Source organism: Moschus berezovskii, chromosome 19 (assembly GCF_049115385.1).
Source record: "Moschus berezovskii isolate FMDL1 chromosome 19, NW_MosBer_1.0, whole genome shotgun sequence".
NCBI lineage: Eukaryota > Metazoa > Chordata > Mammalia > Artiodactyla > Moschidae > Moschus > Moschus berezovskii.
This window is the reverse complement of record NC_142478.1, coordinates 37,939,162-37,952,622: the sequence shown is the minus strand read 5'-3', so window position 1 is coordinate 37,952,622 and position 13,461 is coordinate 37,939,162. Positions and strand designations below refer to the sequence as shown.

At 35.4% G+C, this 13,461-nt stretch overlaps 1 protein-coding gene across 1 annotated transcript in view; it reads left to right on the top strand.

Annotated features, from left to right (window-relative positions):
• The window catches only part of AFG2A (AAA ATPase AFG2A), a 348,050-nt gene that overhangs the window by 268,352 nt on the left and 66,237 nt on the right, over window positions 1–13,461 (top strand). The window contains exon 15 of the mRNA XM_055404743.2: window positions 12,332–12,496. Coding sequence (XP_055260718.2) covers window positions 12,332–12,496 — 165 coding nt within the window. The remainder of the gene's footprint in view (window positions 1–12,331; window positions 12,497–13,461) is intronic.

Below are 13,461 nucleotides of genomic sequence, written 5' to 3'. Positions count from 1 at the left end.
CCAGCCATCTCATTCTCTATCGTCCCCTTCTCCTCCTGCCCCCAATCCCTCCCAGCATCAGGGTCTTTTCCAGTGAGTCAGCTCTTCACATGAGGTGGCCAAAGTATTGGAGTTTCAGCTTCAGAATTAGTCCTTCCAAGGAACACCCAGGACTGATCTCCTTTACAATGGACTGGTTGGATCTCCTTGCAGTCCAAGGGACTCTCAAGAGTCTTCTCCAGCACCACAGTTCAAAAACGTCAATTCTTCAGCGTTCAGCTTTCTTCACAGTCCAATTCTCACATCCATACATGACCACTGGAAAAACCATAGTCTTGACTAGATGGACCTTGGTTGGCAAAGTAATGTCTCTGCTTTTTAATATGCTATCTAGGTTGGTCTTAACTTTCCTTCCAAGGAGTAAGCGTCTTTTAATTTCATGGCTGCAGTCACCATCTGCAGCGATATTGGAGCCCAAGAAAATGAAGTCTGACACTGTTTCCACTGTTTCCCCATCTGTTTCCCATGAAGTGATGGGACCAGATGCCATGATCTTAGTTTTCTGAATGTTGAGGTTTAAGCCAACTTTTTCACTCTCCTCTTGTACTTTCATCAAGAGGCTGTTTAGTTCTTCTTCACTTTCTGCCATAAGGGTGGTGTCATCTGCATATCTGATGTTATTGATATTTCTTCCAGCAATCTTGATTCCAGCTTGTGCTTCTTCCAGTCCAGCATTTCTCATGATGTACTCTGCATATAAGTTAAATAAGCAAGGTGACAATATGCAGCCTTGATGTACTCCTTTTCTTATTTGGAACCAGTCTGTTGTTCCATGTCCAGTTCTAACTGTTGCTTCCTGACCTGCATATAGGTTTCTCAAGAGGCAGGTCAGGTGGTCTGGTATTCCCATCTCTTGAGGAATTTTCCACAGTTTATTGTGATCCACACAAAAACATTGGCATAGTCAATAAAGCAGAAATAGATGTTTTTCTGGAACTCTCTTGCTTTTTCAATGATCCAGCGAATGTTGGCAATTTGATCTCTGGTTCCTCTGCTTTTTCTAAAACCAGCTTGAACATCTGGAAGTTCACGGTTCACGTATTGCTGAAGCCCGGCTTGGAGAATTTTGAGCATGACTTTACTAGCCTGTGAGATGAGTACAATTGTAGGTAGTTTGAGCATTCTTTGGCATTGCCTTTCTTTGGGATTGGAATGAAAACTAATTGTTAGAGAAATGCAAATCAGACAACACAAGAAACATTCCCAGAAGTCAACTGTATTCATCTCTAGGCTGAGTAATGTGGATCAGCAACACAAAAAGATTTAATAAATACAGGCATATTCTAGGACCTCCTCTCTCAATGATTCCTTTATTAGATTCCTGATGAAGAGAGCAAGCATATTTCTATAACTTTTCCTTTCCCTATTACTGAAAGTCTCATTTCTGAGACTATGATAAGATGCAGGGAGAGGAAGAGGCAAGTTGAAAGTTGTTAAATAGTAATCCCTTTTAAACACTGAGATTTAGAAACATAAATCAAGAATCTGTATTTTAACCTGATTTGTCTGCTATTATTCTGACCTCGTGGTTTTAGAACATTTATTCTTTTATTCATTCAAAGAACATTAATGCTTACCTTGTGCCAGGTTTTAGGATCCAAAGATAACTAGCATTCCCTATATTCAAGGAGTGCAGTCAAGTACTGGGATAATTATACAGGAACAGTAACGATGATAATAACATCTAAATTGAAACATGCATGCCATGTACCAAGCACTGTGCTGAGCCCTTTATATAGATTATATGATTCAATCCATAGAGTCATCCTCTGAGTAACTAGCACTGTTAAGGGTTTTAAGGTACCAAGAAGTTTAAATGATTTATCTAAACACACAGATAATACATGATGGAGCTAGAATTTTAACCCAGTTAGACTGATTCTTGTCCCCTCATTTTTAACCTGTATGCCAAATTACATGTTATATGGTACTCAGAAGTCATAGAAGGTTGTATAAAAGAAAAGACTTTTAAGTTGAAACTTGAACAAGAAATGGAGTTCACCTGATAGGCTAGGAGATAAAATGTCATTCAGAGCTGAGAGTGAATTATGTGTGAGAGCAGGGTTGCAGAAAGCAGCATGGAGTTTGGCTAACTCTGAATGCTTAGATGCTCTTGGAGTCAGAGGATGAGAAAGGAAAAGTAGCTGCAGATAAGTTGAGAGAGTTACACCAAAATTATAGAAGCCTGAAATACTATGCTTGAATTTGACTTTTTTCCTTGAGGTGCTATTCAATGATTAGAAAATAGGAAGTTATAGTATTTGCAGTTAGAATAATCACTCAGCAGTGATGTAGACGGAGAGAGGGAGAAAAGGAACAAGTAAGACTGCCGGCAGAAAAACAACTAGCTATATAGTTATGGTATTCAAGACAAGAGATTATGTTGGCCTGACTTCATTGAGTAAGCATGTATTGAGTGCCTTGAAAATGAGTGTATTGAATGGCAGAATATGATATCTGCCATTACATTCCGCCTGCAGTCTGTTGGGAAAGACAGACAGTAAACAAACACACAAACAAATAATAAAGAAGATGGAATACAAGTGACAGTTTCAAGAGAGATTTAAGAGGTAGCATTAACCACACCTATTAATCAGTTGAATTTAGAGAGAAAGATGCCTAGAGTAAGTCCAAGGTTTCTTTGAAATAAATCAGAGCTGTTACCAAGGATCCACCTCTCTCCCTACTTTCTGGAACTGTTTTCTCCATGAATCATGATATATTGATATGTTTTCATCACAGTAAAATGTAAAGGCTCAGTATTGCTTTTCTTTGTAATAGAAGACATTCCCTACACTCACATACACACCCATGTTGATCATTTTCTTTCTTTTAAAGGGGGTAGGCGTATTGTGTTTATTGAACACCAGCCTGTGCCAGACACAGTGCTAGATGATTTACATACATCATTTCTCTTAATCCTTCTAAAAGCCTTGTTGATCATTTTAAATGAATAGGAGCCAACAGAACCTAATTTTTCAGAGTGTCTATTATAATGCTTTGGTGTGAACAAGTATTTCTGTGTTAATTAAATTAGATTTGAACATTGACAGAATATAAAATTGCAAATGTTGAATTTCAGAATTTAAAAGACAGAAAAGGTAGAGTTCATTTTGTAAAGGTCGGAGGAAAGAAAGGGAGTAGTGTTAGTTTAATTAAGTAGTGTAATTACTAAAATTATACTAACACCTTTTCAGTAAAGACCATGTTATGTAATCAGGAATTGCCTTGAGTAAGATAGTATATGGGATTGAGTCCGGAAGGCCCATGTAAAAGGTCATCTAATATAGTCATGCTTAGTGCGAGGTGCACAAGCAGATTTCACTTGAACTCAGTGGAATTATTTGCAGAATTGCATGGGGATGTTTTCTCTTCTTGTGTAGTTTGAGGGAAATTCTTATCAGAAGTATATAGTGTTCTCTAATTAAAAAACCACTATCATTCTCACTTGTGAGGAAACTGAGGTTGTTAGAGGTATAGAGACTTGCCCAAGATGTTGAAAAAGTCCTCTTTAAAAGGCTGTTTGCCCAACAGTTGTTTAACCTAGAGTTAAGACTCTTGAGAGTCCCTTGGACTGCAAGGAGATCCAACCAGTCCATTCTAAAGGAGGTCAATCTTGGGTGTTCATTGGAAGGACTGATCCTTAAGCTGAAACTCCAATACTTTGGCCACCTCATGAGACGAGTTGACTCACTGGAAAAGACTCTGATGCTGGGAAGGATTGGGGGCAGAAGGAGACGGGAAAGACAGAGAATGAGATGGCTGGATGGCGTCACCAACTCGATGGACATGAGTTTGAGTGAACTCTGGGAGTTGGTGATGGACAGGGAGGCCTGGCGTGCTGCAATTCATGGGGTCGCAAAGAGTCGGACACGACTGAGTGACTGAACTGAACTGAACTGAATATAAGGCTACAGTGTCTATGCCCTTGCAACCAGTAGTTTTAGGAAGCCTGGGCTTTTTTTTTCATTGAGAATTGTCATATGGTGATTTAAAAATAACAGCAGATGCCATCATTCAGAATACATTCTTCTACCCTAGTATTGCAGAACAGTATTTTTAAAGAAATTCTAGGAAGGGTGTTAACTCATTCAGGGTTTTACAGGAAGGAAAGCTCTTTCCTACCTTTTTTAAAGCTAACTTTCACTGACAAGATCAAGCCAGAAAAGGCTTAGCTGGCTGTTGGCCCAGACAAAGTTATAATCGTTGAAGTATACTCAACCTCCATTGCCCAGGGACAGCTACAACTTAGGGGAGAAGGGGTGAGGATGGAGCACAGATGCTTGCTGAGTGTTGTTCCAGAGACTCAGATGACGTGTGTGCTCTATATCCTTTGCTGTGTTATTCTTTCAGTTATTAGAAAGGAAATTTTAAAATAGCCTAGAATGACTAGTTTTCCCAGAAAGGTGAAAAGGATAATTCAGCTTTAAAAAACTAACCAAGCCATTCACAGTTGTATCCCTAGCAACTAAAAAGGAGCCTGGCACATAGTAAAGGTATAATCTTTTTTTTCTTTTTTTGAGTGAAAGAATTCTTTAATTTATTGATCATTTATGTTATATTTCAGAACAAGAATTTTTTTTCGTTCATCCATTGATACTGAGTGTCATAGTCTAGTGGCAAGACAGTAAAAAAGAAAAGGTGTGACTCAACATTCAGAGTCCTCCTGATTTCAGTTCAATTTCTATCATTTATTGCTTGATCTTGGGCCTCATTTTTTTTCTTAATGGGGGGTAAACTATCTAATTCACAGAATTTAGAATAATATTAAGTGAAATTTGCTATGTGAAAATAGATTTATAGATTCTTAGTTAAGTCACTCAGTCATGTCCGACTCTTTGCGACCCCATGGACTGTAGCCTACCACATTCTTAAGGGCTATATAAATATTAATGTTGATCTTAGACAACATTTTTAATAATTTGAAAAAAGTGTCTTTACTGGTATCATCCTAATGTCCCAAATCCTGAATCTGTTTGTTTGAGATAGGGAAGAAGTGATCCCAGTGATTGAGGTACAGGTTTTAATTCTATGATAAAATACATTTCAAGATAATCATGCGTCATTTCTACCTAATGAACTAATGTTAGGTGTGGTGAATAGTCTAAAAATAATTAAAGCATTCATTTTTAAACAAGGACACTATATTTACTATGTATTTGTTAATTGACTTTTTGTTTTCTAATTTGTACATGACTTAAAAATTAGTACATATTAAATGCTCAGCATATTCTATGTATTGTGATATGTGCAAAAAGTATGCAACACTTTTTTCCAAAGTGGAAATGTAATATTAACTTTTGAGATAGTCTATGATGAGAATTTGGAGTAGAATTTCTAAATGCAGTTCTCTCGGAGATTTCTCATACCTGTTAGTATCAGCTCCAAACATTCCTGCATGTAGAAACCTGTTTAGTTTTGTTTCTACCCAGTGTTGCCCTAACTTATTTTAACAAGAAAATCTTTTTTTTTTTTTCATTTTATCTGCTAACATTTTCCTGAGCAATTTATGAAGCACCTATAAGATACATAGTATTGACTCCATGAGTTTTAATATTCTATTTGCAACTCTAAATATAAATATCAGGTGATTTTTTTTTTAAAGTGGGAGATATACTTGTCTTGAATTGGAATGGTGTGAGGCCTGTCATCCATATACATGGCCAAATCATAGAAATTGAGCTATAATAGCTTGTTAAGAAAATGTTCTTTCTCTTATTGAATGGTTATATTACTTTTCAAAAACTTAGTCCAAGAACACAGTCTGTTCAAAAAGAAAAGATCTGAAAACATCTCTAATGCCCTTAAGTTTACTGATACTTAATATTGAGAATCTCAGTATCATATATCGATATATATAATATATGTTGATATTATATAATTATATAAGTATAATACTAAGAATTTTAATCATCTTTATTTAGCTATAATTTGCATATAGTAAACTGCATAAACTTAAAGAGTATAATTCAACTAATTTACGTGTGTGTGTGTGTGTGTGTACCTGTGAAAAAACCACTTCTGCAATCATGACGTAATAATAGAACATTTCAGTCAGCCTGAAAGGTTCCTTTTGATCCTTGGCAATCCATCTTTCCCTTTACACCAGGCTCCAGCCAGCCATTTGTTTGCTTTTTATATAGATTAGATTGAAAATTTTTACATGTTTTATATAAATGGAATATATAGTATGCAGTTTTCAATGTCTTCTTTCTTTAACTCAGCACAATGGTTTTGAGACTTGTCCATGTTATTGAGTGTAGCAGTAGTTTTTCTATTTTATTGCTGAGTGGTATTCTATTATGTATAAATACATATTTGTTCATTCATGAATTGGTAAACATTTGGATTATTTGCACCTTGGGGCTGTTGTAAATTAAGCTGCTATGAACATCTGTGTACAACTATGCATGGCTGTCTGTTTTTGCTCCTCTTGGATACGCACCCAGCAGTAGAGTGGCTGTGTTGTTCTGCTGGGGAACTTTCTAAACTGCCAGTTTTCCACAGTAGTTGTGCTATTTTATATTTCAATTAAGAGCCTATCAGTTCAGTTCAGGTCAGTTCAGTTTCTCAGTCGTGTCTGACTCTTTGCGACCCCATGAATCACAGCACGCCAGGCCTCCCTTTCCATCACCAACTCCCAGAGTTCACTCAAACTCATGTCCATCAAGTCGGTGATGCCATCCAGCCATCTCATTCTCTGTCGTCCCCTTCTCCTCCCGCCCCCAATTCTTCCCAGCATCAGAGTCTTTTCCAGTGAGTCAACTCTTCACATGAGGTGGCCAAAGTATTACAGTTTCAGCTTTAGCATCAGTCCTTCCAATGAACACCCAGGACTGATCTCCTTTAGGATGGACTGGTTGGATCTCCTTGCAGTCCAAGGGACTCGCAGGAGTCTTCTCCAGCACCACAGTTCAAAAGCATCAATTCTTCGACAATCAGCTTTCTTCACAGTCCAACTGTCACATCCATACATGAGCATGGGAAAAACCATAGCCTTGACTAGATGGACCTTTGTTGGCAAAGTAATGTCTCTGCTTTTTAATATACTATCTAGGTTGGTCATAACTTTCCTTCCAAGGAGTAAGTGTCTTTTAATTTCATGGCTGCAATCAGCATCTGCAGTGATTTTGGAGCCCCAAAAAATAAAGTCTGACACTGTTTCCACTGTTTTCCCATCTATTTCCCATGAAGTGATGGGACCAGATGCCATGATCTTTGTTTTCTGAATGTTGAGCTTCAAGCCAGCCTTTTCACTCTCCTCTTTCACTTTCATCAATTTTTCTGTATCCTTATTCAATCTTTGGTATTGTCAGTTTCTTTAGTTTTAACCATTCTTATGAGAAAGTAATGATATCTCATTGTGGCTTAAATTTGCATTGATCTGATGAACCATGATTCTGTGCTACTTTTTATTCAACATTTGCTTGCTTGCCAGTCCTATAGTTTCTTATATCTGAATCTGTTTAGGTTTCTTGCCTACTTTCTATTGGGTTGTTTATTTTCTTATTGAATTTCAAGGTTTATTTTTATAATTGAATACAAGTTATTCATTAGATATGCCTGTTGTAAATATTTTATCCCATTCTGTGGCTTGTCTTTTATTTTGTTAAAGGTATCTTTAGAAGAGAAGGGTTTATTTTTATAAAGACCAGTTTATCGATTTTTTAATACTTCTAGTAGTTTTAGCTGTTACATTGAGATTCATGATTCATCTCAAGTTAAGTTTGGAGTGAATTAAGAGGTAATGTTCATTTTAAAAAATGTGAGTATCTAGTCATTGAGCATCATGTCTTAAATTACTTTGCTTTCCTCACTGAATGTGTTAAAAATAAAAAATATGGACTCCATATTCTGTTCTATTAATCTGCTATATCTGTCTTATAGACCTTATCATACTATCTTGTGTCTTTATTAGCATTATAAGTTTTCAAGTCAGATAAATCGTTCAACTTTGTTCTTTTTTTTTGTTAGCTTTTAATTCTCAGTTATTTGCATTTCTATATAAATTTTATGATCACTTTGTCAGGTTTTTTTAAAGTCTTTGTAATTTTTATGCATCTTTTCTAGTATTAAACTTGTATCCTCTAATCTTGCTATTAGTTGTTTTGTAGATTGCTTAGGAGTTTATATAAACTATTATATATTCTCGGTAAAGGAAGATAGTATTTTACTTTTTACTATTCCAAGTTCCATACCTCCTTCCCCCATACTCTGTCCACTCTCGTTTTGCTTTATTGCAAAGGCTAGTACTTCTGTTATAATGTTAGGTGGAAGTGGTGAGTTTTTTACCTTGTTCTTGATCTTAGGTAGAAAGCATTCAATATTTTGACGTTAAATATGATGTGACCTGTAGGTTTTTATAGTACCTTATATTATATTGAAGAAGTTCCCTTCTAGTCCTAGTTTGCTGAGAACGTTCTTATCGTGAATAGATCTTAAATTTTGTCTTTAGTTTTTCTGCACAAACTGAAGTGATCATATGGTCTTTCTCCTTTATTCTGTTACTGTGGTGAATTATACTCAATGGATTTTGAGGGTTAAACTAACCTTACATTCCTGGGATGATTCTTACTTGGTTATTATGATTTATCCATTTTATATATTATTAGATTCTATTTGTCAATGTTTTTAAAGAATTTTTAGGTCTGTGTTTATGAAGGTGTCATCAGTCTGTAATTTTCCATTTTTGTGATATCTTTCTCAAGTTTTAGAGTTAGTATCATACTGGCTTTTAAAACAAGTTGAGAAGTATTCCCTTCTCTATATCCTAAAGTGATTGTGGTGTTCTTTCTTATAATTTTGGTGTTATTTCTTCTCTGGTAAAATGCAGAAGGGAAGCCATCTGGTTTTGGATTTTTCTTAATGGGAAGGTCGGTTATAATGAATTCAATTTGATGAGTTCAGTTCCATTAAAAAAAATAAATGTAGAGCTATTCTGATTTTATGTTTTCATTTTCTGTCCGTTTTCATCTTGAATTTCTGGAGAAATTTGTTTATTGTCAAAGTTGTTCATAATATTCGATTATCCTTTTATTATCTTTAGGATCTTTTAGTGATAAACCTTTTTTTTATTTCTAATTTGTTCTTTTATCCTTGTTCAGTCTAGCTAGAATTTAATCAATTTTTTAAATCTTTGTGGAAAACCACTCTTAACCTTTGTTGATTTTTCTCTCTTGCTTGTTTCCCATTTCATTGATTTCTGCTCTCATGTTTCCTTCCTTGTACTTACTCTTGAAACTTAGGTCATTAATTTTAGACTTCTTTACTCTTACAAGCATTTAAAGTTATAAATTTGCCTCTAAGCATTGCTTTAAGTATATTTCACACATCTTCATTTGTTGAATTTTCATTATCATTCAACTTGAAACATTTTCTAATTTTCTTTGTGATTGCATCTTTGATTAATATCTTATTTAGAAGTATGTTGTTTAATTTCTAATGTGTTTGGGATTTTCCTGTGTCTTATTTTTATTCATGACTAACTTCTTGTATTTAGAGCTCTACTCTGTATGATTTCAATCGTTTTGAATTTGTTGAGTTTTGTTTTACTGCTTATCATATGGGCTGTCTTGGTGAATATACCCAAGTGTACTTGAAAAAAATATGTATTCTGCAGTTATTGGACGTGATGGCCTATATACAAATTTCAGTTAGGTCTGGGTAATTGATGGTCTTGTTAGATCCTCTCTGTCTTACTGATTTGTTTTCTAGTTCTATTAATTACTAAAAGAAGAGTGTTAAAATCTCCTATTTATGTTGTGAATTTATATTTATTATCTTTTTAATCCTGTCAATTTTTGCTGTATATATGTTGAGGCTTCATTATTAGGAACATACATATTAAGAAATATGAAGGTTCTGAGACTATACCCTATTTGAAAGCTAACAAGTTAGCCTGCCATAATTTCATAGAGTCTGGCAAAAGACATGAGACTCCTGAGTCAGAGACAAAGGATAATTTATTACTCACAGGATATCGTCATTTTTTTATGCCAATTCCCTAACAACTAAGTCCCACAGAGCAACCATATGAAGTTTCAATGTTTGTGTTTTCTATAGTGTTTTATGTGTGGTCCCAGCTACATGTTTAAGATTTTGTTTGTTGTTGTTATTGTTGTTTTGGGTTTTATAATTAAAAGAGATTCATGTCTGAGTTCTTGTCTTCCATACTTTCTGTATTCCTATCACATCTTTTTTCTAGATACTTCATATTCATAAATACACATAAGAATACACTGTTTTGCATTATAAGTGAGTATCTCATATATTCAAGGAGTACTATTTCTCATTATGCCAGTAGCAAGAGTAATTTTTGGCATATCTAAGGAGTCTACATGTTTGTGGTATTTCATTTCCAGTCCACTTTCTTTCTTTCTGAAGATTCAGTTTTTCATCTCATGTCATTTCCCTTCAATCTTAAGAACTTCCTTCAGCATTTTCTGTAGTGTAGATCTACTGGTTTTCTTCCAGTGGAAAGGTCTACTGGTAGGTATTCCTTGGTTTTCTGTTACATCTGAAAGTGACTTCATTTTTCCTTCGTTATTGAAGTGTACTTCCACTGGGAATAGAATTCTGGGATGACATTTTCATTCTTTCAGCATTTTAAAGATGCTGTTCTACTGGTTTCCACATCGTTTTGATTGAGAGTCATTGGTGATTCAAATCATTGTTCCCTGTGTTCACTCTGGCATCTTTAGTTTTCAGCAGTTTGACTGTAATATGTTTGTGTATGGTTTTCTTTGTAGCTATTTTGTTTGAAATTCATTGAGCTTCTTGAGCGTGTCAGTTCATGTTTGTTTACCAACTGGGAGGAATTTTCAGCTTTTTCTTCAAATATTTTTTTCTACCCCATCTTTTCTTGGATTTTTACTATGTATATGTTAGACAATTTTTGTCCCATAAGAATGATCTTTTCATGTAAATCTTATCATTTCACCTTCCTGCTTAAAGACTTCCAATGGCTTCTGATTGCAATTAGAATACAATCCACACTCTTCACCGTGTTGTTTAAGGCCTTATAATCTGCCTGTGACTATCTCTCTCACCACATTTTCTACATCTTTTCACTTTATTCATGATTTCTACCACAGTGGGATTTTTTATTTCTCTGGAACGTACCAGTCATCTGTGCCTTTGCACTTGATGTTTCCTTTACCTTGAGTTCTCTTTCCCCAAATTTCTGTATGGGTGACTTCTAGGAGTATCTGCTGGAGAAGTCAGTGGCAACCCACTCCAGTACTCTTGCCTGGAAAATCCCATGGACGGAGGATCCTGGTAGGCTGCAGTCCATGGGGTCGCAACGAGTCAGACATGACTGAGTGACTTCACTTTCACTTTTCACTTTCATGCATTGAAGAAGGAAATGGCAACCCACTCCAGTGTTCTTGCCTGGAGAATCCCAGGGACGGTGGAGCCTGTTGGCTGCCGTTTATGGGGTCGCACAGAGTCGGACACGACTGAAGCGACTTAGCAGCAGCAGCAGCAGGAGTATCTGCAAAATTTATTTCTTCAAAGAGGCTTTCTCTGACTGCCCCCACTAAAAGCTGCTGCATCCTGTTAACAGACACACTTTAGACCCTTATTTCTTTTAACAGTTTTATTAAGATATAATTCACATACCATAAAATTCATTCACTTAAAATATACAATTCAAAGGTTATTAGTATATTCAAAGACATGAATAACTATCACTATAATTGGTTTCACACATAGCTATCTTATTCATGCTATTTCCTAGAACCAAGAACAAAGTCTGGTATATAGTACATGCTCAGTATGTTTTTTCTGAGCATAGATGACTTCATTGTTTCTAAGATAATTCAAGCATTAGTCTTCAATAAAATATTAGGGAGGTTTTTTGACTGCCATCAGCTCTTAGAAGTATTCTTTGATCTGAGCTGTTATTTTGAGACCTCTGAAATAGCTGAACCCATATTTTAAGAATTACTGCAGGAAGTTATCCAAAAACAAATCTTTTGATATGATGAATGCAAGTCGTATACACATTTCCTTAAAAGAGAAGAGTCATCTTTTACTGACCTGACAGTTACTTGCAAGGGAGCAAAAAGCCATTCAGAAATACTGCTTTTCTGTTTTCAAAAGTACTCTGACATTGTTTATTTGTTTGAGTCTTTGTTGCAGATATAGAATCGCTGGTACTTATTTGAGTCACTAATTATGGTAATATGAGTTATTCATAAGATTCTGGGCATCCTCTTTCCTGTGTACCTTTCATGAGGAATGTCGGTTCTGAGCTTGGTTCATCTGTGTTGCCCCCTCTTCTTTATAGGCTTTGATGCGGCCTGGAAGAATTGATAGAATCATCTATGTGCCTTTACCAGATGCAGCAACAAGAAGGGAAATACTTAACCTGCAGTTTCAATTTATGCCAGTCAATAACGAGGTCGATCTGAATGAACTCATCCTCCAAACAGATACGTATTCAGGAGCAGAGGTAAGATAATTACCCTCAAAATACCTTGGTGAGAGGAAAGCAGTGGTTTGGGGTCATTAGCAAAGAACATTGCTTGATGCCAGCTGTTTTAAATAACTCCATATTAAGAAATCTTAAAACAGGAAATACACTACATGACAGTCACTAAAATTAAATTACATTTTACCTGGCCGCCTACAGTATTTCATTTGCTTTTACCTGGCTTATCTTATATCTCAAAATGTACTCCAGAGAGTTAGCATAATATAGTGGAGAGATAACTGGACTAGAAGTAGAAAATTCTTCTTTTACAGAAGAAAGATTTTTCTTGATACAGCAACTTCCAACCAGTTACACACTTTTCTGAACTTTGATTCCTTTACCTAGCAAATGGAAATAGTGTACAACTTTCCCTACTGTGTTCTTATAGAGATCATAAAAATGATATTAAGATATCATGAACATACTCCAAAATACAAAAGACTTGATTTTATTATCTTTTAAGCTTTTGGAAAATTCTCTCAATCTACAAAGATTCTGTGATAAAAGCCATAAAAGAGACAGCCAGCCTGCTCTTAATAGTAAAAATACAGTTTAAACAAGAACAGCAGCACCTCTGTGAAAATATGAAAATTTTAAGTATGGCATATTAAGTAAGAGATATTTTTCTCTCCTTAGCAGCTCTTTACTTAGGCTGTTTTTGTATACAGAATAAAATTCCACTAAAATATCTGTGCAACTTTTCTACATGTGTTCAACACAGAAATGTCTTCTGAATACCACTGATACAGGTTTTCACTGGAAAATTAGTACGCTTATAAATACGAAGTTGCAGATTCTTTTCATTCTGAATTATCCAGCAGACTGGGACTCCACTTTCTGTTTTACTTGCTGTTATTTTTATGTCTTCTATAAAAACCAAAGAGACTAATATATAATAAACCATATGATAATCAGAGTCTTGTATAAATTTATATGTGGAATTG